Raw genomic sequence first — 26,711 nt, forward strand, 5'->3', positions numbered from 1 at the left:
AATCCAATTACTTTGCTTCGAATTCGCCACAAATTAAATAAAGTGCTTGCGATAATTGAATAGTCCTTTTATTACGCAATTTTAGCATGTTATTTGCCCAAATCGTGTTAACCCGAGAAACTTGATTTAAGTTAACAACAAAGTTTGGTCGGTTGGAGAAAATAAAGTTTCCAGTGGTATTCATTAAGATAATTTAAAGAATAGTTCTATCGATTGTTGCAATGCAGTCTCAAGAACCTCACAGGACTCCGAAACGAAAGCTACCGACGAAAAGCTGCACAAAAATTACGTTAATGCACTTTTTATTACAGCCGTTGTTTTGAAAGCGAGTATAAATAAATATTGAAATTTTTGGCTAAGAACTTTGCAATTAGAAAAAATATTTCATTGTTTACCACGTCTGTTCCAAGACAGTAGTTTACTTTATGTCTTCGGTTTATTTTCTAATTAGTTGATAGTTCCGGGGAAATTAAATTGTTATTAATTTATTTTTTCTGACTTCTCCGAAATAAATATACACATTTCATTAAACCAGTTCGCTACGGCAATAAGCAATTTGTTTGCTTGGGCAAAGTCCCTTTTCCTTTTCCTTATCACTCCCATATTGACAAATAGTATCACCCGCAAGTGGGTCAATAACACGAATTAATTTTATTTACACAAAAATTGAATCGTTGAAATAATGTATTCGTAGAAAAAGCCAGCTCAGAGAGCGATTTCCACCAGCTGCCCGTTGAGTTTTTCAGCGCGGCCTTTTTCAGCGGCGGTCAACATTTGGACCGGCCTTGTTACAAATAACGAGGTATTTGAAATGCAATCCCGGTAACCCATTCCGAGCGTCTTGCGACTTTGGATCTGCAATTCAACTCGTTTGAATGACAGGGCCGTATTCAAAGCGCCTTCATCACGCCACTAAAACGTGGGCTATGTTCCGGCACCGGAAGCACCCTCATAACACCACGAATTAGGGTGTGAAGTTAAATATCTGCGATTGAAATGATTGAAAAGTGTGTGCGGGAAACGCTTTTTTCCGGCCGGCGCTGGCCGTGGCGCCGTTCTGCGTGCTTGGCTTTTAAATCCGTTGAGATTTTTTCGAGAACTGTGGGTGGTCCGAATTCTCGATCGGCTTCACTTACGAAAAAATTTATTGTGGACACTTCTCGCAGCAGGTAGCTCTGATTTTTTCGGATTCCTTGATTACAACTTATTCTGATGTTTAAAGCGGTGTTAAAGTCGCATTCTTGACTCCGGTCCTCGAAATATAAATTGACCGGAGTATTTCTACGATTCGGTAACAATGTCATTGTTGCTGGGACACAAACGTTTGTCATGCTGATGGCAATGGGACCGTGAGTGTGGTGCTTGTTGCTTGCGACATGGGATAAATTACTTATGGGGCAAAAATGATGTAATTTTAATGATTAATTGAGCCGGACTCGAATGCGAAGCTTTCAGCTGTCGAAGGAACATAAATGAATCACAGCGACGTTTTATGTAAAGGACTCGACAATAAAATCTGCAGCAGACGGACAACTATTCAAATAATATACAAGGTGAATCAGTTAACCATGACTCGGCGGAGACGCAGACACGCGTACCTGACAGTGTTGTTAGACAATCGAAATATTTGGCATTTTTGTCAAACTTGTATACCTACATACGATGAGTGAAGAAAATTACGTTATGTAAGAGATATTACATCACTGTCTATTTTCTCTACATGATTTGAAATGCTCCATGCTAGAGTCATAAATTAAAGATAAATAGAGGTAAGAAATGTGGGTAAAAAATGGGCGAATACTCGAATAACAGCGCTGTAACATGAATAGCAAATGGGATGCAGCATGACATTACTCCCAACATGTTTGCAGAGATGTGATGAGTTTATTAATGAAAACTTTAATTAATAGTTGGGAAAGATGTGACTTAATTTATGATGATACACTCTGATACAACTTAAACAGCAAGCGAGACAAATTACTAAATTATTAGTAACACCGCTAATTGCGATTATTACAATAATTAGTCCCTAACTTTTTTGTATCTTGTCTGATCTTATCTCCATAAATATAATGCACTTTGACAGGGATCGCACAAGCTCAAAATGCTCCTGTCAGGACCTTTAGCAAATAATTTAAATTATTTAAATTAATCTGTAAAAAAATATTAATTCGAACTCTCCGGATCAGTTAAAATGTTGTTTGGCAATTTTTTTTTAAGAAATCACACTCATTAAGTCTTTAAAATTCATTAGTCATTCACCAAAACCAAAACAAACAAAAATTTAGTCAGCTTTATTTCTTTTTGGAGCGTTGCAGGCAAGAAGTTGCAGAGAACATCCTAAAATTATTAAATGAAACACCTTATTATTTATTTTTACGTTCAAATAGCTTTTAGATTATCTATTTTTCAAAAATCAAAAAAATAAAAGTCTCTTATTGATTACTTAAAAACTAAACATTATTTAAAAAATTCAATTAGTATTTCATTTTCCTTCTGAGACAGTATACTAATACAGTGAACAGATTCATCTTATTACTATTTTTACGTTTTGAATATTTTATAATAAGTAATTTAATTCTATAAATAATATACGAATAGCAAAAAATTCGAATAATTTATTAAGGGATAACTGCAGAATTATAACAACATTTGGACCTATTCAAGACATCTGCGTGTTTGACATTTTATTCAAACAAGCTTAGGTGGTCACTGGTCATTTGCATTTTAAAATTCTAACACCTGCCAATCTATAAAATGTTTAAGTCACTTCTAATCAATATTCAACTAGTAAGCATTCTGTAATAACCATGCAATAGGTTGTAAAAGAAAATAAAAATCACAAAATATTGTTTGAAAATCATTTTGCCCATTTCGTTAAATCGCTAGTAATCGGTATAAGTACGGTTTTATTTTTTCGTCGGGCCATAAATAGCAACAAAAGAAACTAAGGGTCTGCCGAAGTTTCCGTTTTCCTGCTTACATATATTTCCAAAGTAACGGCTTCCCTGACCCAGCTTCCTGATTTTTCCTATAATTTTTGTGCGAAAAGGTCGTAAAAATATTTTTTAGTGGAAAGTGGCAATCTTTGCTAGAAAACCGCGTTTGTGTTTGAAAATTCTCGTCCGGCGTGTAGGAAAGGGAGATAAGAATAAAATAGTCTTCAGGTGAACGCATTCGGCGCGTTTTGAACGAAATATCCAGTTTTCCGGCCGTCTTCCGTCGACACAAAAGCCCCATTACGATTCCTCTCGGTAGTAGCAACTGTTCGAGCAGGTCTCGCATATATCGAGTTCTTGCAGTATGCGATTTCTTATCGTTTCTTCGTTCAGTTCGATTACCGGCCCCTGAGACATGTCCAAATAAAGCCGAGACCGACGTGTGTCGTTGAATAAACTCCTGCTGCTCACGTGTTACGGTGGTTAGCTTCAAGCAGAGCAGACCAGCTGCTAGAGCAGGAACTACATATCGGGTGTCCTGCAGTTCGGAGAACAATGGGGCTTGGATGTTATCGGCGGTGGGTGCGGAAATAGTAGGTTTTAAGTGACAGGAAATTGGACAATGAGGGAACTGATCCTGCCGAGGATGTGGGCACATTTTAGGGACTCGCTGCATTTTTCAAAGACGCGATTCGATAACGCATCGCTTCTGGGAACGCGTTTAATGGATTTTTCGATGCTGCTAAACTGACACCGACCAAATGCCAAGCCGAGAACGAAGAGCGAGTGCAGCTGAACAGGACCGTGCTAAGGGCTATTTGCATTTTGCCGCCCCCTGAATGAGAAAAAAGTGTCGGGAATTCGAGAAATATACGGAAAATGAACGGGTTTTCTTGTTAAATGGAAAATTTAACTATCAAAAACTATTATATTTTGAAAGGCATATGTTTATTATAAATAGAAACTAACAGATTAGCGGATGAAGGTGTTTTTCATTTACTTTGAAGATTCTTTTAAAACTTATTCAATTTTTATATACCTACATAAAAATGTACATAAAATTCAAATTTAACAAGTCTGAATAAATAAATGTTTTTTAGGCAAAACGCCTATGTCAAATTAGGCGTATTTTTAACGCATATTTAATTAACAATTATATGTTTTAGAAATCTCTGTAAAATTTGAGAATTTCTACTCGAGGATTCTTGAGTTCCAAAAAAAAATTGTTTGGGAGATCGAATACTGTACGCTTAAGCCCACTTTTGAAACCTTTAAGACGTTAAATTTATAATAAGCTGTACTTAGCTGTGCCAAAGATTTTTTCGAAAAAAGTTGTAGAATTAGAACAAAAATTATGTTATTTTTGTCTGTCTTTTTAAGCACGTCATAATTCAGATCTTTGCCGAAATGTTAGAACGGATAGAGAAATCACTAAATTTTAGGTAAAAAAAATTTGATTTGTTTTTTTTTTCCTCAGAAGTCTTAGCACGTTGTTCAGCCAAAAATCAGAAACGCAGAAGTTTCACCAAAAAGTTACAAGTTAATTCGCTAAAAAAATCGCCGAATTATATTTTTTGGGTATTTTTTAAAATTAAAAAAAAAATTCTTTTTAGCCCTTTTAGTACCTTGTTTAAAAAATTAAGTGACATTTACTTTTACATTTGTCAAGCGTTTTCCCTGGAATTTACAAAACCGAGTAGAAAAATAAATAAATTGAGTGATAGTTATATAACCTTATCACTTTTTCGTTATCTATTTTACCGCGTTTTCATCTAAAAACACAACTACTTCGCACATTTTTGCCAAAAATTTTCCAAAAAATCACCAAGTTAGGCAAAAATACATAATAATTATATTGCCTATAGTAATAATAGGCAAAAACACAAAAATGTATAATACTTATTTTGCAAAATTTCGACAAAAATAAACCGAAAATCGCCGAATTAATTCGAAAATGTTGTTAGTTTTGGTTTTTATGTGCGATTATTCACAGGTTTCACTTTTCAGACATTGAATAATAAACTAGAAATTTACTCAGAAACTACCAAAAATGAGTGAAAATTTTTCCCCATTTTAAACTCTTAAACAAGCATTTTAAATAAAAATTCAGATTTTTTTGTGAAATTTTGGTAAACCGTTTAAGAGAAATTAGAACAAAAAGAGCATTTTTTTAGTTTTTCGGCAAGTAGTTGAACCAGAAAGGTAATTCTTATTCTTCTCTAGAGCCCTTCTCCTCACTAACCTGAGATATATTTTTTTCTATTGTACAGAGCAATAATATGTCTGTAAGGCCGGTCCTTTATCCATAGTAAAAATAGCTTTATTATTTATGTTCCGCTATATGATTGTTATTTTGTTTAATAACTAATACAATTTTTTATTTTTATGTCGCCTGTCTGACTTGCCGTCAAAAAATATTTTAAATGAATAGTGTCATTAACTGTAGCTTTGGCTTTCAATCGTTTTAATAAAATATGATATAACATAAAAATGAGTTATTGTGAGTGTACAACGGTCGGCCCAAATCAGATTAAGACTTATTAGGCTTAAAAATGATTTAGGGCCAAATTATTCAGCTTGTAAACGCGTCAAAAGCTTAAAGCGACATAATTATTCGATGAAATATTCCGAGGGGTTTTGTTCTGTTTATAAGACTACAGGTTTTCATTCGGTCCTATGCAAATTTGAACGCGGAGTTTTACAAGGTGTGGGTGTAATTTTGAGACGCGAGTTCAATGATAGAATTTTAATAGATCGGCGTAATTGCGTTTTGAAATCGTCCACTTTATTTTTATTGGGTTGGAATAAAATTCGGTTTTGTTTTGGTGTCACCGAAGAAGGATGAGTGCACGCCGGCCGGCATAATCCTCTCACTAATTAGACCATTAAATATCGATAAACCGTCAATAAAAATTCGCAGCGTTAGCTTGAAGCAGTATCGCAGATCACATCACCAGCGAGATCCCAATCTCCACCATATTGATCGGAAGATGCAATAAATTCTCGGGCCATTTAAAAGAAATCCAAATAAATTAACTCGGGAAAAAGCTTTTTGAAATGCGCGATACAAGTAAATAACTTCTTGGTCGAAATTATTGCGTTAAAAAAGTCCGAGGCCGGATTGTTCTTGGGCGGGAGTTATGTTGTTATATTTTGTTCCATCTTCTTCTACTGCGGTGGGCGAACTGAAACGGATATAAATCTGTACGGTAACGAGGGAGTTTTTGCTATTCCATATGAATTATAGATTATGCATTGTATTCGGTTAGATTTATTTTATTCTGTCGATCGGCAGCTAAATGGAATTAATACGATATTTGACGTCAGCCAGGGCCGGATTTATGTCGAAATATTTGCTAGATGGATGCTTGCGTTTTACTTTTTCTCATTTCAATCAGCCCAGCAGATGAATAATAAATCGGCCATCATCCGAATTAACATGAATATGAAAAAATCGCAGATTTATGTCCTATTGTTTTTGAAACTGGTATGACATATGTCGCTTTGCCATATTAACATATGTTTTGTCGCTACGATGAAATTTAAATGTCCGTGGGCAGGACGATTTCGTAATTTTTTTCCTCCTCGCATCAATGATTGATGTTGCGCATTCTCTCCAACAGCTCCGAAAACAGATAAGGAGGATAATTACCACCCATTTGCATAAACCTTATTATATTGTGCCTCACATTCCTCTCTCATTAGGCACTACATTTTAAAACCAAACAAAAGCACCACCAATAATTTTGTCCTTCCCGTCATCAGGCAAATTAATTATTAAAACGGCGTTTCCTTCCGGAAATTACGCCGCGAAAAACCCACTTAAATTGACCACAGGCTGAAATTTATGGAGCGTTATGAATTTAGGGAAATATTCTCGGGGAAATTATGCACACCTTATTTTCGAAACTCCCTTATCTATGCACATTTTTATTAAGAAATTTGATGTAGTATCGTCATGCTCACCCACTTTAAAGTCGGAAAATTGGAAACGCATTTTTATGGAGCGTAAAACCATCGGGAATTTACGATGGTTAGAGCCATTCTTGGAAAAACTACTTGACACCAAAGCTAAACTAATCAAATTAATCAAGTCCTGATATTGCCCAACAATGATTGCGTGGAAGAGTTGAATTATTTATGATTTAGAAAGTATTACAGCCGAAATAGTGATAAACAAAAATAAGAACACATACAGACGTACGGTGAGTTTGGCACAAAGCGGAAAGAGAATTGCTAACAAGAAGGGAAATATCGGCAGAAATGGTGCCAAAGCTCTTTCAGCGTGCTCTTAGCTGGGGCGGGTCTTAGCGCCTTAATCCCCTTAAGATAACATGCAGAATATTAAGACGTCAAAAATGAAATGAGGGTTAAATTAAAATGGGAGTCAAACAACCAGGTGTTTATGGCAAGAAACTAGACCGGGTGAAATATTTAAATACGTGATCACTGAAATTGTAGAAAATTGTGACCCTAGTATTTAATAAAATGTCACAATGAAAGCAAATAAAATAACACACGTTGCAACAAATAAAACTTGAAAGGATCTTCTTCATTCTTGAATAATATTTTCCCTATTTTGCTGCTTTTTGCCACTGTTTACATAATGATGAATGAAATCTGGTTATTAAAATACTGCCAACAAATAACAACTGTAGATGTTAAAGAATTTCTATTACCTAAATGCGTGGGTAATCAGTTATTGTTCTTACAATCCTAAACCGGTATGGATACTGTTCTAAATACAATTAAATACTTCAATTAGGCTCTTCAAGCCCATCTGCGGGTAGAAAGTAGCGATTTTTTCCTTATTTGTCTCAAGTCTCATGGAAGAACGAGAATCAATGGTAATTCCAGATGTCCACTTGTGCTTTATTTTTATTAGATAAGTTTCCATTTTTTGAGCGGTTGCATTTTAAATAATCACAATAAATCTTGTAATTAATTCTTTATAAATTAAATTATACCGCGTAAAGGCAAAATATTGTTGGCTCACGTGAATAAACAAAATTTACGATAAAAATTTGAATTTTTCAATTTACGATCCCAACGCATTATGTTAATTTTCCATCTACCGCATATCAATTTGTGGCCCATGAATATATTTCAGTTTCTTGAAAGTTTCGATTATTCCCACGACACCTCCGCACACATTATTAATTTCAAATCGGAAAAATGCCCAATGTGGAACTGTAAAAAGTGTCAATTTCCGGCATAATTTATCCTTTCACATTGATAATTTGCATAGAAAATGCAGTCCGAGTTAAAGTAAGTTTCAAAAACTGGGCAAAAAGTTTAGTTTCCAGCACCCCAAAGTCATCTCTTTGGCGTAACGAGCTTAATATGCGGCAGTCATAATGAGGTAATTGATTCAATCCAATTGTGTGGTTTCGGTCCCGAAATTTAATTCCCGGTTAGATTGCCTAACTCTGTATGAATTGCGGGAAAATGCAATAAATAAGTAATTAAGACAGGATCGGCGTGGGATTGTTTGCATCCGAGTTGTTTTTTTGGAGTGAGCGAGCCAGACAATTTCATTCATTCTGAAGCTGTTCGAAACATAAGGTTACAATAAACTGTTCTTGCGGCCCACTGTTGCCCACATGGGTTTGTATCAGTTCCCACTACGCTAATGTACCTCGTTACTCATAGTTTTACATATAAATCACCGACTTTTCGCAGCAATTTGCTTCGCCAGACAGTAACCCTTCAAATTACAACTCCGAGAAGAAATAACTGATACTTTTCACAATCTTGACACTTCATAAATCATTCATTATTGTGCAAAAACGCCGATACTCATGGAGATTTTAAATGTTTCAGCGGTTTCGCTGGTGGAGATCAAAATTTTAAAATATAGCTCACGCCACGACACTAAAGCTGCTCAAAGTGCTAAATATGTGAGGACTAACTGAAAATTTCACATTCTATTTTCTGGCAGAAACACGCGGGGTAAAAATAGGCAAAGGCAAATGGTTACAGTTACTGAAAAAAATAATTATTTAAAAAAATGCCAACACGAATTTGCGTGAGGCTTATTCGGGATCTAAGGCTTGTTGTAAATTTATGCCACAATTGGACACAACCTCCTAATAGATATATTTATTATTGATTGTTATTGGCTTGGTTCGTGTAAGTTTAACATGAAAGACAAGCTTTAGGCATGTCCTTCTCTTACTCTTATTCAAATGTCAATTAACGAATTGTTCACAGTTTTAAAACTGACATTCTTCCGTTTCAAATACACATTCACATTCACAATCATTTCCTATCCTTCTAATAAATATTTTAGGCAGTACTGGCAAAGTTTTTGTATGGAAAAAATGGATTAGAAAAATCAGACTGTCATCCCCCTTTATTTTCGAAGTTTGCCAACAGCTTAGGAAAGGTAGAGTTGTTTAAAATTTAAACGAGTTAGTTAACAAATTGTAAGCATTACGCGAGTGCATCGTCTCGAATGAAGCCCATAAAAGTGATCCGGCTTTTTTGGTGACATTTTTGAGCCCACGGCTCCATGTTAAATTTAAAGGTGAAGCTAATTAGTGTGCGACCATTGACAGACTGAATGAACCAGCGCTAACAAGGTGTCGTGTACAAGGAAAAGTCTTCCATTTTTGATAAGTTACCTAATTATGAGCCTTGTGCTCCGAAACGGGCTTATGATTAGATAGGCGTTCTTGTACCGATAACCTCATAAGATCCCTCGATAGTGTCAAGTCGGAATATTCATTAACAATTTTCGAAGGAGGGTGCAAGAGTCGTTGCTCTCAGACTCTAAGAATAATCCTGCGACCCCCACCTGTCGAGATTTAATCATTGCGTAATTATTCCACTTTATTGGACGGTTTTCTCCCAAAATAGGTCGACTTTCGTTATTGAAACGAGCAGAGGGGCCGTTTTATTCAGTAAGAGGCGAGTGAGAGGTAGTACATTTAGATGGAGTTTTATCTCTTTCAAATGCACATAATACAACATATTTGAACTAGGAGTGTTCTGACGCTCATCCCACACATCGGGCCCACGTTTCGACCGCGAAAAAAACGCCCTAATGTAAATTGTACGCAAGAACCGGCTTTCCATTCAATCTCAACACAGCCACTCGATGAATACTTAATTAAGTTTTTAATTTTCTGAAATTGTGAAACGTGCCGTGGTCAAGCGCACTTTTCTCAGATCGACTCGCTTTGTGCCGAAATATTTCACACTGTGGGCCGTTTTTCCATAAAACACCGCACTTTTATGGCCCATTAATTCGTGCTTATGCGAGATTTCGAGATAAGTTTGTTTCCTCTAATTAATTAACTAGCTTCTTTTGGGATTTTTCTACGATCCATTGCTCACAGAGCATTATTAAAAATAACAATCGACAATAATATGAAAATATTTATGCAAATACTGGAGATAATTATCCACCAATAAATCTTGTAAACAATATTATATTCCAGATAGCGATCGCGGAATATTAATTTTTTCATTCATAAACCTACTGGTTCTAGTTTTTAAAAGTATGCCCAGCAAAGGTGTACATTTTTCAATGCCTTGCAGTGGGTAACATTTACCAATTAGGTACAGGTGTAATGCAAGCGAATTAAATATGCTAAGGTTATTTATTTCATGCAAATTAATTAATGCTAATGACGGCTAAACACTGCTTCTAGTTTTAACTAGTTCTTTCGGAGGAAATTTCAGTTAGCTGGAAAATTGCTCGATATTTGAAAAAATAAAAAGCAAAACGAGTTAAAAATAAATGGCACCAACACGGAGAAATATTTGTACACATATTGAGAATAAAGTCACGTATTTTAAAATGTAATAAATACTCATTATACAAAACCGCACAGTACTGAGTGTGTAAAATAATAATAAAAAGAAGCTTTGTGCTAGTAATCTTTCGTATAATAAAGTCAGCGTCGTAATGATAACACGATACTAAACGTTGCATAAATTTTTCTTATGGGGCAATAAGAGTCACCGCATATTTTACTATTTTCTTGTTCCTTGAGGTTGTAACATTGCATGAATAAGTACAAGCTTTTGTGCGCTTATCTTTCGTGAAAACAGTTCGCAGGAATTATTATTTATTAAACACTGGTTACTTCGTTCGACCAAAAGACACGATTTTCTCGAATTAAAGGAAGTTATGTAGGCCCATGAACAATGAATTTATTAATCAACACAGAATTAAATTCAGTCATGCAGGCCAATAAATTTGGTTATAGTGATTTGTTTAACAAATGACTTCGTGCTTCCCAAATATGTATGCATATACGTAATTAAATTAAAAGTTGGAGAATCAGTCTCTGTTATAGCCAGCGTTCCATTATTCCATATTCCGTTGACAATGCAATAATTATCTTGGATTAAAAATGACAGCACGGATCAAAATGAATAACCAGACCGAAAAACCACTGGAATTTATGCATTTACGACCGTCCTGGTATTCCAATGAATGACCATGATCGCAAATCATAGATCAAAACCATCACAAACTTCCTAAAAGTATGAACGTGACACGAATACACAATTTTCAATTTTCTGTTTATGCAAATCCTTTCCCACTGAATTTTTCAATGAATCCATTCATCCAAAGTCACATCCACGTTTACCGAAAGTGGAACAAACGTCTTTCTTCACACTGTGTTGTAATAATCGGCCGTAAATGGCCACCGCCCAAAGGCCGGATGTAGAGTCAGAAATAAGAGAAATGGGTATTTATCTTCCGATTGTAAAAACAATAAAAGCGGCTGTAGCAGCATCATTGTTTCACTTTACCGTCTCTAAATTCGTTTATTTGCGAATTTAAATGAAAGAGAAATATTATTACCAAGTGGGAGCCCGAAAAATAAACCGAGATTTTACATTTTAGAATCGCCAACAAATCAAACAGTAACCGTTCTCCTTGCCCTCGTCCATAATTTACATCTGACATCTACACAACTGGATTTGGATAACAATATTAGTCAAACAGAAAGTACAAGATATACAAGCAGTGGCTCTGCAAAATTGAATAATAAAGTGCTACAAAATGCTGCTGAAATTTCGTTGGTACAGATTGATGGAAATGAAAATTGTGGGTGTCGGAAAGTTGCAAACTTTTAATGCTTGTTTAAGTGTAAGAAAATAAATTCAGGAAGCCGTTTCACTTTAGATAAGACAATAATGACCAGCATATTGCCTAAAGCTCTTAGTCGTATCGCTGAATCTGTTTCTAAAGGAAGCATCTTTTACATATTGGCGTATTAAAAGTAGTTATCGCGAAAGTTACAAGCGTATGCCAACATCAATTAAAATTATAAAACACTAGATATAAATTACTGAATGACTTAAACCAGTTTGTTTACGTAACGTGTAACTACGATGTTTTCAAATTCAGTGCTAAAACGTACAAAATGGACGACAATGATAAAGATGTAAAGTGTCAATACACCCACCTGAAAATAGAATTTTAAGCCGGAATGCATAATGGACTGGTATGTAAATTTTAAACAAGCTATTGTCACGGCCAGATTTAGATACATCCAGTCCCGTAAAATGTTAAATTCCGGACAAAACAGTCTTTTCCAATTAAAAATGGGATCAGTAACGCAAAGAGCAAGAATCCCAAGAGATTTCCTTTTAATTTGTTAAAAACCCACATTAGAACACCTTCTTCAAAAACAGTCAATTCGTTTGAGAATTATAAATGTAGTCATTAAACAGCAGCGTCTCATTGAGTTTCCACAAGAGATTTTCACACTCAACCAGTTGAATACCAATGGGTCGGTTGTAATTAGTTGCCTAAGTTAAATTAGGCGCCTCATTATTTGCACTGGTGTACAAGATCGCAGCTATGGGATCAGACATTATTATTTAAGACAATTTATGCAACGAAGTTTCGAATTAATTTCGGTTTATTAAAGATTGGCCCGGAACTAAATACATAATGCGAAATGTAATAAAGTCATAAATCGGAGTGATGGAGTCGGGAGTGCAGTGTCGGCCTTTAACCCCACAGTATTATGCCAGAAGACTGTCCGAATATTAGACCGGTTCTAAAATCACCCCAGGGGGTCCTTTCACAGGGAAAATTCATTCCGGGTCATTTTAATTTTAGATCACTGAACAAGATAGATCGTAATTTAGTGGTGGAGTCAAAGAGATTTCCGAGGATAACACCCACCGTTTCGACGGTTTTAACTAAAGAATTTGTTACAACCTCGTTTTAATTTCATTGGCAGAACTAAAAATGCAACAATTATTGTGCTGGAATTGCACAGACCCACAGATATGAGAAGTAATTAACTAAATTGCGACACATGTTACAAAAGTTTATTTTTTAATAATAAAAATACTATTTTATTATTAAACTCATATAAATTTCGTTTTTTTTTCCTGTACCCACTCAACATATTTTCTCTTATTGCCAAATACCCTTGGCCACAACGCATGCATATAAAATTCCCACAGGCGAAACAACAATGTTTTCGATATAGTTGACCCAAGAAATATAGAACAGTCTAAAAAACAGCCAATATTCCCGTACAAAATTGTGTTAATAAAATGGTCCAGTTTAGACATTTTTCCTTTATCTTTACGTTCGTTCAGTTACTAATCAGCATCCAGCCTTAACTGCATTCCACTCGGCTCTTTTAATTCACACCCAAACTAATGAAACTGTAGTTAACACATCTGGTTCAAATTCCATTAATTTAAAAGCCCCCCCTATAAATTATTTCATTAGCTGCATTTAGACACAAGCTGCACCAATTAATCTCAACTGCAGCTCAAGTTGGAACAGCGTGATAGCAATAACAATTAGAAAAACCAAGTATTCCTTGCTGTTAACTGCAAAGAAATCATGAACTTTACAATCAGCTGAATCTTTTACGATGAAAACTTTAAGTACGTGAGAAGAAATCGACTCACGATCAAATCTCAACTGCCACTAGACTTTTACATTGCGCAAATTGCATTAAACTATAATAAATTCGGTTTTTTCAAACACCGTTCAAAGGTTTCCGACAAAACTTTCCTAGAGAAACAATAAATTATGATCGTATATCTTCCACCTTACTACTAAAATTAAAACGATGGCGCAGTGCAATTCTAAGCCCTGAGGCCTGGCTACGGGATTTACAAGCGATCCGAGTTTACACTTTACCACCCAAACTGGACCATAATTCAAAATTCGCACTGTGAAAAATTAATTTTGTTGAGCATTCGAAAAATAACCAACAATATAAATTTATGTTGCAAATGGAATCTGCGATATAATTGCATCTAACTGAAATATTAATCTAGTCGTAAATTAGATTAATCAGACAGCACATTAATATTTTGCAGACAACTGAAATTTTTAAGTCCTTGATAATTTCCACTAACCCTTTACGTGTGCTTATCGCGAGTGTTATTGATTTTCGATCGTCTTCTAATAATGTGATAATTGGCAGAATGTGAAGCCCCCTACTCTAGTTTGATCCTAATGGGAAAATCAGTTCACCTCCATTAATTCCGACAGGATTCGATGTATTGATCTCCACTGTACCTTAATGGTATAGTTGTATATTATTTATAACTTCCACAATCCCCATTCTTCTAATTGGAACGCGTAATTATTTACCGAGAAGGTCTATAAATCACCGCATAACTTATTAAGTGCTTGATTAACAGCACTGCTTACATGCGACTAGTTCCCTCTGTATATGTACTATTTTAATGAGTAGCAACCCGTACGAGTCCGCTCTTATCACCACCAGATAGCCCCAGCTCTTGTACCAAATACGAAAGCCCGTATTTAATATGGGCAATGCGAGACGGGCTGTCATTATTTATGTAACATGCTGCACCTGTTTTGGATACAATACAAAGCATCAACGCGAATTTACAGAAAATAATTGCAAACTAGTTGGGAGTGAATCAATGTCAGTGGTCGCAATCGACATATTTGTGTTTCTTTCAGTCTGCAAATAAATGAAAACGGGTATTAATTTCCGCTCGCCGTCTGAGTCTTCTTGTTGCAAAATAATTAATCGCAGAAGAGTCTCAATTGCAGATAAATCCGAAATACGTTTTGTTGAACGTGACGAAAGCCTTTGTAATACATGAGTAATTTATTCTTCAGTAATTGCAAGCGCAATTTATCAACCGTTCTGACAACAAAGTTGTAGAGATAATTTAGAATTGTCAACCCTCAAGTGCACTCATATGATTAATCTACCGAGCTTAGCGTCAATTTCGACTTAAATCGGCTTGCTAACCGATTTTTAGGCGTTATGTGTTTCACGTACAACTCAAATCAATTTATTGCAGCTTGAAGAAATTTCTTATTCTGGGGATTCTTAATACGTTCGGGATCTTTCGTTATTCGATTTGAGGAAAAGATAAAAGAACGCGGTCATCACGTGAAGCACCTCCATTCGTATTATTTTTTACGTTTTGTTTTATTTTATTAATAAAGAAAAGTCAATATTGTCCGAGAAGGTTTTATTGACATTTCAGTAATAAAAGTACATAAGGATATTATTTCGTTCAAGTCTGACGCTTTCATCTTACTCACTTAAATTTTTATTTACCTTCAAGCAACACTTTCATCACTCAGGTGCCTCATAAATATAAATAAAAATCCGCCCCGATAAAACGAAAATATTTTTAGTAAAAGTTAACAGGTTTAATTATCACTGAAAAAATTAATTAATGTTACGATTGATCAAATATTAATTTAAATATGGATAAAACTGAGAAGGACTAATAGTTTTGGGTGATTTTGAAACTTCAGCAATCAACAGCTTAAAAAAGTGTACACATATTTCATTTCAGTAGATTATAATAAAGGGTGAAATTTCAGTTCTTGACTGTGTTGACTAATTTTATATATTTTTGTGAATCAAGTCATAAATTGATAGAAATAGATTTTATTTAGTAAATTTTAGTTTTTTCAAGAGTTTAAGTACTTGTTTGAGTGAAAAATCAGACAAAAATATATTCAAATAGCTCGACAATTTGATTACATTTGCTCTCTTTCAGGCGATATACCACGTTTTTTCAATCAGAATAATTATTATTTTGTAAAATTTCTCCACAATAGTCCGAAAAACCATTAAACTAGGTCAAAAATAGTGTAAATTCAGTGCTCTTCGAGAGTTTATGTACCTAAATTTCAAACATCAAACAATTTTTTCAAAAATTACATTTCGAGCGTTTTAGCAAATTTTTGTATTATCTACAATAAACCAGAAAACTGCCAAATTAGTCAGAAAATAAAAAATTTTGAGCATTAAAATACGTTTCTAACATAAACATGCAGTTTTTTCGCAAAATTTTAACACGGGTTAAAAAAATCACTGAAATGGGGTAAAAATTCTAGGTATTACCTATTTTGCTTTATTTGGTTTTATTTTCTCATTTTTCATTCAAAAACTGTTTATTTTCTCAGAAACTCTTAAATTTACCGAAAATGCGCTAAATTTGGTCGAAAATAGCCTTTCTATAAAATGCGTTTTTTTACCAGGCCCTTAATTGTTTTGCAACACTTTAAGAAAAACTACACAAAAAATCAGAAAAGTGTCATAATTTTGTGCTTTTTATTAGTATACGCACGCATTTGCGATTTTTAATTTTAAATTCACTCTAAAATTGGTATTTCGTTGTCATTTTTGTGATGTTTGCATATAAAAAATTCAAAAGCAATTATTTAGATCGAATTTTCTATTTTTTGTTGTACTACATTTTCAGATTAAAATATTACTAAAGCATAGTCACACACTTCTTACAAGCGAAGCTGATCAGCGGAATCTCAAAAATGAAACAAAGAATTTTGATAATATATCTAATTACATTTTTAAGATTTCGTTCGAAATTGGGTCGAATCTTTTTAGAAATTTGTTATTGTTGCTTTGAAATCTTGCTGGCGCTACTTTAAACATTAATTATTTGGTTCAACCTTATCTACCGATAAATAGGTAAGTATTGAGATTAAACAAAAACGAGCTTTTACTCAGCTTGTGACCGATATCAGAAATATCTAAATTATGGCTAATTATTAGTTATACCCACATACTTGCACGTATGTAGCTATAAAGTGTGTAATAATTACTTATATTTATTTATAAACATTTGTCACAATCATTAAGATTTTTTATCAATTGATTGAACAGTTATTGAAGAATTAATAAGAACTGCTGTCTTGCAATTTAGTTTATGGAATGACGCACATTCTCTTGATACATCGTGTTGTATAAACAAAAATCTGGCTTTAACGTCTAAAAATATTATATAAGTTGGTAATTTAAAGCTCCAAAGCAGAAAATTGCTCTGCATCCTCTTATGATAGTATCGACTTTTTAAAAGTTTTCGCTCCAAGGGGTCTTAACTAGTTCCACTTCTTAAGTAGCGACTAGCAGAAGAAACCCTCCACAACATTGAGATACTTTAGAGTAGTATTCCCTCAGGAATAATCTTGATTGAAGTATGTAATTAAAAAAAGGCGAGTAAAAACATTTTCGTTCCGATTAAAACTTTTCAATAGGCAAACTCTGGTAACTTTGTGATTTGTTTTCCATCGGAAATCGGGGGCTGTCCCAGAGCAATTTTGGCGGACGTGCTTCTCGGTCATGATTTTTCGTTTGGTTGCGCTGAATGAAAAAGTGGAAAACTGACCTTTAATTATGTAGCTTCACACCATAACCGAGTACTATGCAAAGCATGCTTCCTCTTTCCGGTCACCACAAAAAATCACGACACCAAAGTTTCCGGAAGTGCACAAAAAGTTTGTTGCAAAATTTTCGAAAATCCCACAGTTTGTTCGATTTCCCGACGGGATCAAGGCAGGGATTTCGAAAATCCCTACATTTTGTTGGGATATCGGTGGAAAAAAAGAGCAGGTGCGGATGGTGGTGCGTGGGTGGCGCGTTCTGGCTCCAGAGACAGTCGCGACCGAAATAAACATTTGAAACTGAATCTTGGTATTGCATGTCGCGGCTTGAAGCGCGCAAGCGTGCTCGAGGCTTAACCACCAACAATAGGGTCATACACCCACGATTCATCTTTTTGAATGCATTATCCATTGAGTTGCGTAAATAACAGGGTACAACATTTACATACATCTTCCTACATGCGGCTAACTTTATTATGGCCATTTTTAAGACGCAAACAATACGGAGGTTTACATGGTAATGAAATTATTATGGGGCATTGGGATGGACACCTTTATTCGAAATATGGGCATCTTAAACATTTCGAAATCAGACCAATTGAAAAACTAAACTGTAAAGTGATCATGACACGCAACACTGTCACGTGCTGGTAATTTTATTCTCTACTTATTAAATAGTGAGAGTAAGCTTCATTATCCCCCAATTATGCATGAAAATAGTATCGTAAGATCTCATTAAGTAGGTACATACATATTTTTTATGCGGTTTTGACGGTCTTGGAAGAAAAATATTTACGCTTCGTTTGATTTGTATCGAATCTGTACTATTTGGTACATTGTGTGCTTTATCTTATTCATTAACACTGCAAAATTTAAGCGCCGCTTGAGCCTTCTTTATCAGGCATCCATTCATCGATTTCTAATTAAATACAATTTTTTAAAAACTGGATATATCTACATCTGACTGTATACATATACATTGGTAAGGCAGATCTCATTATTTGTTGGAAATTTCTCACTTACAAAGTTAAAAATTTAAAAAAGTTTATTTTTGTCAATAAAGTCCATCAAGTCGCCCACAAATTCTGATTTTTTACTAACCTACCCAGTTTCAGTTTTAGTAATTATTTACGAAATCAGCGATAAAAAATATAAATGATATTTTGAATTACACACACTTTTACATTTTAATAGTTTTAAAATGTAAAATGAGCTATCTTAGGTATCTCAAAAAATAAACATTTTATTTACGGAGTGGCTGGTCTTAAAAAATCACCCTGTGTTTTTATGTATTATTTATGAAACATTAATTATGAAAACATAATATTTGGACAAATAGATTTTTTGTTTAAAAATTTCTATCACAATTTTTAAACACAACTTACGATTCAAAGTATGAAAAAAATATGAATTTTCGATCCACACTTTATGGTATTACCCTGTATTTGAAAATCAAAATTGTGCATTTTTTTACTAACACATCTTCGTAACGTATGTTGTCTATCTATATTATGATAGATATTTTGTAAATACGTAGCATAAAATAATAGTATATTTTTTAAATGTAATAATTTGAGCTATGCAGCCATATATTCAGCGTTGTGTATCGATGTATACTTACATTCTACAAAAGTTGTCAATAAAATAGCAAAATAGAGTACCAAAAAACATGCCGTACATAAGGCAGAAGTACAAAACCAAAAGTTTTTAAAAGTGTTGTTAAACAAAATCCCAATTTTAAATTTAATTAAATTAAAATTGGGAGGATTTTTTTTAACAACACCTTGGTATATTACCTCAGTTTGAGGTATAAAATCAACATAATTAAAAGTTTTTTGTCCAAATTCTTTACTTTACTACTTTATAAAGTCCGTTAATAAACTGATTATCTTTGAAAAAAAATTTCTTTTAAACTTATTGAGTTAAGACCAGTGTTTTTTTTTAAATAAATGATTAAAGTTGCGTTTCGAACTCATCACAAAAGTCGACAATAAATAAATGAAATTCCAAAGCATTGGAAAAAAGCATCAATTAATATTATTACGAAAAAAAATTAAAAAATATTTTTTATTAAATAAAAAAAAATAAGTTGCTTGGAAATTCTGATTTCATTCGAACATTTTAATAAAATAATAATAATAATAATAATAATAATAATAATAATAATAATAATAATAATAATAATAATAATAATAATAATAATAATAATAATAATAATAATAATAATAATAATAATAATAATAATAATAATAATAATAATAATAATAATAATAATAATAATAATAATAACAATAATAACGCCAATATTCAGCAAAATAAAATCTTTACTTTAGATCCGCGATGAGTAATAAAAATGTAAGAGTTTTAAATTAGTATATTTGTAATTTGTGTAATAAGCAGTCTTTGCATGCACATGTGCAAGATACGAAACCTCATCTATTAATATTAAAGAAACACACTTATTATAATGTTGGGAAAAACATAATCTCCAGGTTTATAAATAATAAAACCACAACAAATCAAGGCTACACCTGTATCAAAATTTTCCACTGAATTTTAGAACAAGTTTTTATGGAATTGTTCGAAAAATTGCGTGACTTTAATAGTTAAATTTATATAAAAACCTTGTGATCAAAGTAAAAAATAACATTAGGTATTTTTTAATGACAATAAATTAGAGTATAATACTTTTACTTTTCGATATCCAAGGGAACTATGTTAATTTTGTCATCACACATAATTCAATTACACCAACCGGATAAAAGGCCATCCGCAGCAAATGATTTTGCTTCCTCTTCAATTAGCAAAACAAGTACATAAATAAATATTAAATAGTAAGCACCTCTTTAAATATTTATATCGGGATCTGGTATCGGAATAATAAACACTGTGTAATATTTATTTAATTTATTTCTTACAACTATAAAAAATTGTGACAATATTTTGACTTAAACACAAACAAAAATCCAAACAGGTTCTTAAAACACCTTCAAGGAAGATAAAACACTTCCTACTCCCAATCCTCGTCTCCTCTTAGCGAATGGCTTTTCCTTATTAGTCTCCAAATAAAAGTCTCCCGTTTTCTTAGTTTCCAAGTCCCCCATCGGTACTTCGTCTTTCTCACACAAGCCCGTCTTGAATTTCGTATAACTCTCGCACCTTGTGGCCAAAAATTCGTTCGGGTTTAGCACCGCTTCAATAAAGAACTGCCAGCTCCTGTGATGGTCACACGTTACTGCAATAAACGCATTAATAATTTTTTTTGGTACAAAAAAACAGCGTACTTGGCTCGGCCACGCTTTTAATGTCGAGTAGGTCGATCCTAGTGCACCCTGGCTGCGAGCTGCCCCCATTCGGGAAGAAATCAATAGTCCCACAGGACGATTTGAACCCAAAAGTACCACCGTCCGTGTGAATTACGTGGACAACTTCCGCGTCATTTTTATTCAGCCGTTCTTCGTCCGGCCGGCTGATAAAAAGAGGTCCTGCAGGATCCAGAGCAATAATTCGTGGTAATTTGTTGCCGGTTAGTTCTTGCACTTTTTTCCCGACGAAACCGGAAACTTGCCCACCCAAAGAATGACCAACGAGGAGAATGTTCCCAAGAGGCACTGAGTAGTTTTTATGCAGACCAACGATAAATTCTCCGATAATGTGGCCTTAAAACGTTGCGTTTTTTATTGAATTCATTCAAATTGAAACACTCACCAACATCCTTGGTGTTCCAGGACGAAATGGTGTAAATTTGGTCAGCTGGGTCCGACCAGTCGACCTGCACAACGTAATAATCTTCCCTTCTTGTCAAAAATGCATTTTTCAGGTCTTCATACCACTCCCTTTCCCTGTTTTCAGTCCAGCCATGGATGATGAAAACTATCGGGACTTTAGCTTCGGCAAGTTCTTCGGGACTTGACGGATCAATTTCCGTGTAATTTTCGGGGTGATTTTTCGTAAATAAAAAATATTTTATCTTATCAGGGGTGACGTGTTCGTTAGTGATCTCCTTTGCTTCAATGGCCGTGTGTTTGTAAATTTTGAAAAAATCTTCTTTTAAACGGTCCTCAATATCCGCCTTCGCACCTAAGTAATAACAATGATTATAATTTTTGTACTCTAGGAAACTTACTTTGGAGACCGATTATTGTCAGGAGCAGGACAAAGCCGCAGATTTTTTCCTTCATTTTCGGGCAGAGTTGTACGCTAAATGTAAATTTGACTATTCGGGAGTTTATAATAAAGAAGATTTAGAAGGTCATCAAGGTAATAAACTGGTCGTTATTTGTTACAACTGAAGGAGCCCAATTATAACACTTATTAAGTAATAGCTAAGCTGTGACCGCCTAGAATAAAAATCACATTTATACGCACAAATCGCGAATAACAGGTCGGTAAACATGGGAAATCATAACTGATTGTGATAAATAAATTTACAATTGCTAATTAGCAGTTGATGCTAAAAATAATTTAAACACAATACTTCATGATTTTTATCTCTTTTCGCTAGTAATTTCGCTTTCTAATCAAAATGCAATTAACAATAAAGTCAAGGTTTACCAAGGTTTATGCCTAAATCAAACTCAAAACAAACTGCGATGTTTTTGTGTGTTGGAGATTACTTTTTCAACCAAAAACAGCCTCCTGATAATATTGGGCAAATTTATTAATAGCATCTAATGCCAGAGGATATTTATTTGTTTTGAATGTAATGAATTAATGATAAATGTGAGATTAATTATGTACGATGCGAAATGAAATTTATTATTTATGAGACAAACTCATTAATATTTTTTTACTAATGTATCTACTGTCGTCATTATTTTCTTTTTGTCTCAGTGTTTGTTAATATGATTGGTAAAATATTGAAAAAGAAATTAGAGTCTGTTCCCAAAGTGTAAAAGAGTTTGTTTAGAATTAAAGGATAACTAAATGAAAAAAAAATACGAAATAATTTTAGGTCGGTATATTTAAAATTATGTGCAGCTAATGCTGAACTTATTGAATAATTCTTTGATTCCTCAGAGTTTTGTTGCGGACGTACACACAATATTTTTTAAATTTTTGTGTACTCAACCCAAATAATTTCGTCACGGTTTTCACGAAAAACGACTCAAGGTCCGTTTTCTTCGGTTTTTGAAAAAAATATGCATATTTATTAGAAATCAGGACTGAAACATTTGCGGATTTGAATGAAATGAAATTAAAAAACCAATAATTTTAGTTTTTATTTAGGTCGGTTAATTTTTTTTAAGTTATTTTGAATTAGGTACTTTTTTTGTAGACGCTCCTAGGCTTTGGGATGGGGTAATAAAAGTGTTTTCCGATTTCGTTACGTTTTATTAACTTTTAAAAAATTATTTAAATTTGACAATTCGACACAATCACATACTGGACTTATTACAATTCATTTTTGGTAAAGTCTTTACGTTGCTTGGCCTTAAACGGCTTCTCCTCGTTTGTTTCGAGATAAAACTCCCCTGTGGCTCTAGTTTTCAAATCCCCCATTGAAACATTCTCACTGTCACACTGTCTCGACTTGAACTCTTCAAAACTGCTGCACTTTGAAGCCATAAAGTTGTCAGGACTTTTCACAGCATCAATAAAGTACCCCCAGCTTCTTTGGTGGTCACAAATCACTAAAATACATAATTATCAGCCGATTAAGTGGAAATAAAATGACCAAACCTGGATCAGCAATAGTTTTTGGGTCCGTAATGTCGATTTTCTTGCACCCGGGTTGCGAGCTGCCCCCGTTCGGGAAAAAATCGATGGTACCGCACGGTTTTTCAAAACCGAAAGTTCCACCATTCGTGTGGATTACGTGGACGACTTCGGCGTCGTTTCGGTTCAGTCGCTCCTCTTCAGGTCTGCTGACGAAGAAAGGACCTGCAGGATCCAGTGCCACGATCCGCTTAAGTTTTTTTCCGGTCAGTTCTTGCACTTTTTTGCCCACGAATCCAGCGATCTGGCCTCCGAGTGAGTGGCCAACGACCAGGAAGTTGTCAAGAAGAACAGCATGGTCTTTGTGCAACTTGACTATGAATTCGCCGATGAATTTTCCCACGTCTTTTGTGTTCCAGGACGAAACTGTGTATAACTGGAGGGCAGGGTCTGACCAGTCGACTTGCACGACATGGTATTCCTTATTCCTGGCCAAAAATGCATTTTTCAGGTCCTCGTACCAGTCTTTCTCGCGTTTTTCGAGCCATCCGTGGATTATGAACACAATGGGGACATTTTTCTTGGCCAGTTGTTCGGGCTTTGATGGGTCCAACTCAACGTAATCTTCAAGATTGTTTTTCGTGAACAAAAAATACGTAATCTTATCGGGGGTTATATGCTCGTTGGTGATCTCCTTGGCTTCAATTGCGGTGTGTTTGTAGATTTTGTAAAAATCTTCTTTGAAGCGCTCCTCAATTTCCGCTTTAGTGGATAATAATTTATTGTTTAAAATTGTAATTTTTCAAAATAGAAAGTCTTACCACGAAGAGGAGAAACTGCGAGGAACAAGAGTAAAAGCAAAAACGGTGGTCCTTGCATTTTGGTTTAACAAATACTGAAAAAACTGATTAATAAAAAAATCGTAAAAATTTTAATGGGTATTTTAATTAAAATAAAATAGCAGCGATCACGACATTAATTGACGAATTATTAAATTTGCGAAATTTTAAAACAAGTTTACCTTTGTCAGCACTTACAACGTCTCTAACAGAAAACACACATTAAAATGAATTCCGGAGACAAAATTCCGAATATCAAATATACCCACTATCAGGTTCTTCGTTTTATCACTTTTTTTCTTACAAAAACAATTTCCATACTTGTTGGTGTACTTTGAGTTTTAAAACGGATTGATAGGTATAAAAATTTACACAAACATAATGTTATTTATAGAAAACAACATCACAAACAATGAGATTACTTATGATTGTTGTTGCAGTTATTTATATGAAATTAATTATATTCTAGATGTGGTTTTTTATAAAAAACACTTTAAAAAGAACTAATTTTGTATAAAGTAAATCAAAACGAAAATAATTGGCAGGATAGTTACTTAATCGTAAAGTTTTGTTTAATGGTAATCTTTATGAGTTTCTGGGATTAATTGGGGTCATCGTTAATAATTCCAAAATATTACCCAATTCATGTGATAACGAAATAGTGTACTTGTATTAATTTTTTGATTTATTTTAAATAAGATATCAAAAATTATTGAAATGAAATGTTTTCCCACAAGTTTTTGAAATCACAGGCTCGCCAATCTGAGACATATGAGAGTTTTTCACTTTTCTACATAAATGTTGGCAGTAACTTTAACCTAGAAGAGCAGAAGGTTATAATTTAGGAAAATAAACACAATAATCATGAAAAAAACGTAATAACAAAGAAAAATAGAAAAATGTCGGATTCGGAAGATGATTACATGTCTGATAAGCTTTTAATGAAATGGTAACCTTGCAAGCATTAAGTAATGTTTGCTTAATTTTCTTTCAAATTTAGTGATGAAGACGTCCGTCCTGGACTAGTTTTCAACCGCACAACGAAACGAAAGTATGAACTAGAGAAAAAAAGGCAGGAGCTTTCGGCCAAGAAGCCCAAAAACAGTAAAGAAAGAGAAGAGGAGCGAAGACAAGAGGGCTTGAACACTGCTATTTCAAATGACAACAAGGGCTTTAAATTGTTGGAGAAAATGGGTTTCAAGCAAGGACAAGGTTTGGGAAAATCGCAGTCTGGCATAACAGAGCCCATTAAAATAGAACTAAGGAGTGGCAAGTCAGGGGTTGGGTTAGAAAGCCATTTTAAGGAAAAAGTTACCAGGAAGAAGGTTCACAAAGAGGAGACTCTTGCAAAGAAAATGGACGCGTTTCATACAAGTATTAAAAATAAACAAGCCCAGAAGTTGCTCTGTAAGGATTTTGTTAAAGCGCAGAGAGCTTGTGAAGATTTGGATTTAAGAAAGGTGAACACGTTGCTAACGAGTCAAGTGTGTTATTTACTTGTTTTAGAACACTGATGAGCCAATTCAGGAGTTTTATTGGACGAGGGAAACAATTAAGAAGAAGAGAGGTGTTCAAGACGATGAGGAAGAAGAGGAACAGTTTAATGAAGAATTTGATTCCTACTTTACTGATGAAAATTTAAGCGAACTAATTCATTATCTAAGAAACACGCATTTATATTGCATGTTTTGTGCATTTGTCGCAACTGACGAAAATGACTTAAGTACAAGTTGTCCAGGTCCTAACAGAAGCGATCACGATGACGATTAAATAAATTGTGATTTTTAATTTATGTTTTATTTATTTAGCAAATAATAAATTACACAATATTACAACCTAGTTTTTACACTTTACACTTAATAAAAAATTAATTGTTATGCTCATGAAGGGTAAAATTTGCAACATAAAAGTATGAGTGTGAATTACTTTCTATGTCCAAATGTCTTCAGATCTACCAAACTTGAATATGAGTGACGCGATAAAAATAAACACGTTCTGCAAAAATATAGCGACTCCCGGCCAATAGTGAGGCACCTCTGTAAAAAAACTCAATTAAAGTTTGCAATTTTTTACAAAAACTCTTACTCTTGTTGACGAAATCAGCAAATAATATTCCACAAGAGGCAATCACAGATGCAAAACCCATTACAAAACCGACAAAAAGCCACACTTTGGCGCCTCGGGGGCCCAAACAGCCCCCCTCATAAGCGTCGCCCCTCATTTGGGCGTTTGAAACGGAATTGATCATTATCAAAGACACGGCCCCCACGACCCCACACATGTGGTATCCTGCTAGGACAGTCCCTGGGTATACACTTGCGGCATCGATTATTATCCACCAGCCTACGAAAAACTAAAATTTGGATGAATCATGTCCAGTTGTAGAGCACAAAAAAGCTCACCAAAAACCCCGAGATCATTGAAGCGTACGCATTTCGCCTATCACCCCCTTCGAACCAAATACACGGCGGAATATTTATATTTTCAAAACAGTCAGCTATACCCATTTTTTCCCGATTTAATGGCCTTAAATGTAAACAAAAACGATATTTTTTTGGTGATTATGAACTAATGACTTGGGGATTTTATTGTGCGTTTGACGTTTCGAGGGCTTGGTGACACTGGACGTCAGCTGATTAAAAGTTA

At 34.3% G+C, this 26,711-nt stretch overlaps 4 protein-coding genes across 5 annotated transcripts in view; 1 reads left to right on the top strand and 3 right to left on the bottom strand.

Annotated features, from left to right (window-relative positions):
• Positions 1–17,869, bottom strand: part of LOC660307 (leucine-rich repeat-containing protein 15) — a 30,561-nt gene extending 12,692 nt beyond the window's left edge. Inside the window, exon 1 of the mRNA XM_966550.4 lies at positions 17,574–17,869. The gene's annotated coding sequence lies outside the window, so the exon portion shown is untranslated. The remainder of the gene's footprint in view (positions 1–17,573) is intronic.
• LOC660057 (uncharacterized protein) lies at positions 268–25,853 on the top strand. 2 transcript variants are annotated; one of them, XM_064355575.1, is made up of 4 exons: positions 268–278; positions 24,897–25,014; positions 25,066–25,525; positions 25,572–25,853. In XM_064355575.1, exons 2-4 carry the CDS (start codon positions 24,965–24,967, stop codon positions 25,833–25,835), a joined length of 774 nt encoding a protein of 257 aa, XP_064211645.1. In that variant the 5' UTR covers positions 268–278; positions 24,897–24,964; the 3' UTR covers positions 25,836–25,853. The 2 variants fall into 2 exon arrangements, with proteins under 2 accessions (XP_064211645.1, XP_971412.1); XM_966319.4 differs by lacking the exon at positions 268–278 and having other exon boundaries at positions 24,851–25,014.
• On the bottom strand, positions 20,461–24,405 carry LOC660185 (uncharacterized). Its single transcript, XM_064355296.1, has 8 exons — positions 24,248–24,405; positions 24,048–24,121; positions 23,251–23,988; positions 22,964–23,201; positions 21,695–21,768; positions 21,277–21,648; positions 20,853–21,227; positions 20,461–20,803 (listed from the first exon to the last, which is right to left on the bottom strand). The coding sequence occupies exons 2-8, from the start codon at positions 24,103–24,105 to the stop codon at positions 20,547–20,549; spliced, it is 2,112 nt and encodes a 703-aa protein (XP_064211366.1). The 5' UTR covers positions 24,106–24,121; positions 24,248–24,405; the 3' UTR covers positions 20,461–20,546.
• LOC659996 (uncharacterized protein) lies at positions 25,847–26,683 on the bottom strand. Its single transcript, XM_008197311.3, has 3 exons — positions 26,468–26,683; positions 26,151–26,418; positions 25,847–26,101 (listed from the first exon to the last, which is right to left on the bottom strand). Exons 1-3 carry the CDS (start codon positions 26,570–26,572, stop codon positions 25,995–25,997), a joined length of 480 nt encoding a protein of 159 aa, XP_008195533.1. The 5' UTR covers positions 26,573–26,683; the 3' UTR covers positions 25,847–25,994.
• Between the last annotated feature and the right edge of the window lie 28 nt (positions 26,684–26,711).

This window comes from Tribolium castaneum, chromosome 3, assembly GCF_031307605.1.
Source record: "Tribolium castaneum strain GA2 chromosome 3, icTriCast1.1, whole genome shotgun sequence".
Taxonomy (NCBI): Eukaryota; Metazoa; Arthropoda; class Insecta; order Coleoptera; family Tenebrionidae; genus Tribolium; species Tribolium castaneum.

Excerpts from the sequence above, each read along its gene's own strand:
- LOC660185 (XM_064355296.1), bottom strand. The coding sequence starts at position 24,105 with ATGCAAGGACCACCGTTTTTGCTTTTACTCTTGTTCCTCGCAGTTTCT. Across the intron at positions 23,202-23,250 it reads AAAAACTATTGCTGATCCAG|TGATTTGTGACCACCAAAGA; the intron begins GTTTGGTCATTT and ends TATGTATTTTAG. Across the intron at positions 20,804-20,852 it reads TAAAAGCGTGGCCGAGCCAA|TAACGTGTGACCATCACAGG; the intron begins GTACGCTGTTTT and ends CGTTTATTGCAG.
- LOC660057 (XM_064355575.1), top strand. The coding sequence starts at position 24,965 with ATGTCGGATTCGGAAGATGATTACATGTCTGATAAGCTTTTAATGAAA. Across the intron at positions 25,015-25,065 it reads GATAAGCTTTTAATGAAATG|TGATGAAGACGTCCGTCCTG; the intron begins GTAACCTTGCAA and ends TTTCAAATTTAG. Across the intron at positions 25,526-25,571 it reads AAGATTTGGATTTAAGAAAG|AACACTGATGAGCCAATTCA; the intron begins GTGAACACGTTG and ends TACTTGTTTTAG.
- LOC659996 (XM_008197311.3), bottom strand. The coding sequence starts at position 26,572 with ATGGGTATAGCTGACTGTTTTGAAAATATAAATATTCCGCCGTGTATT. Across the intron at positions 26,419-26,467 it reads CAATGATCTCGGGGTTTTTG|TTTTTCGTAGGCTGGTGGAT; the intron begins GTGAGCTTTTTT and ends TCCAAATTTTAG. Across the intron at positions 26,102-26,150 it reads TGCTGATTTCGTCAACAAGA|AGGTGCCTCACTATTGGCCG; the intron begins GTAAGAGTTTTT and ends GTTTTTTTACAG.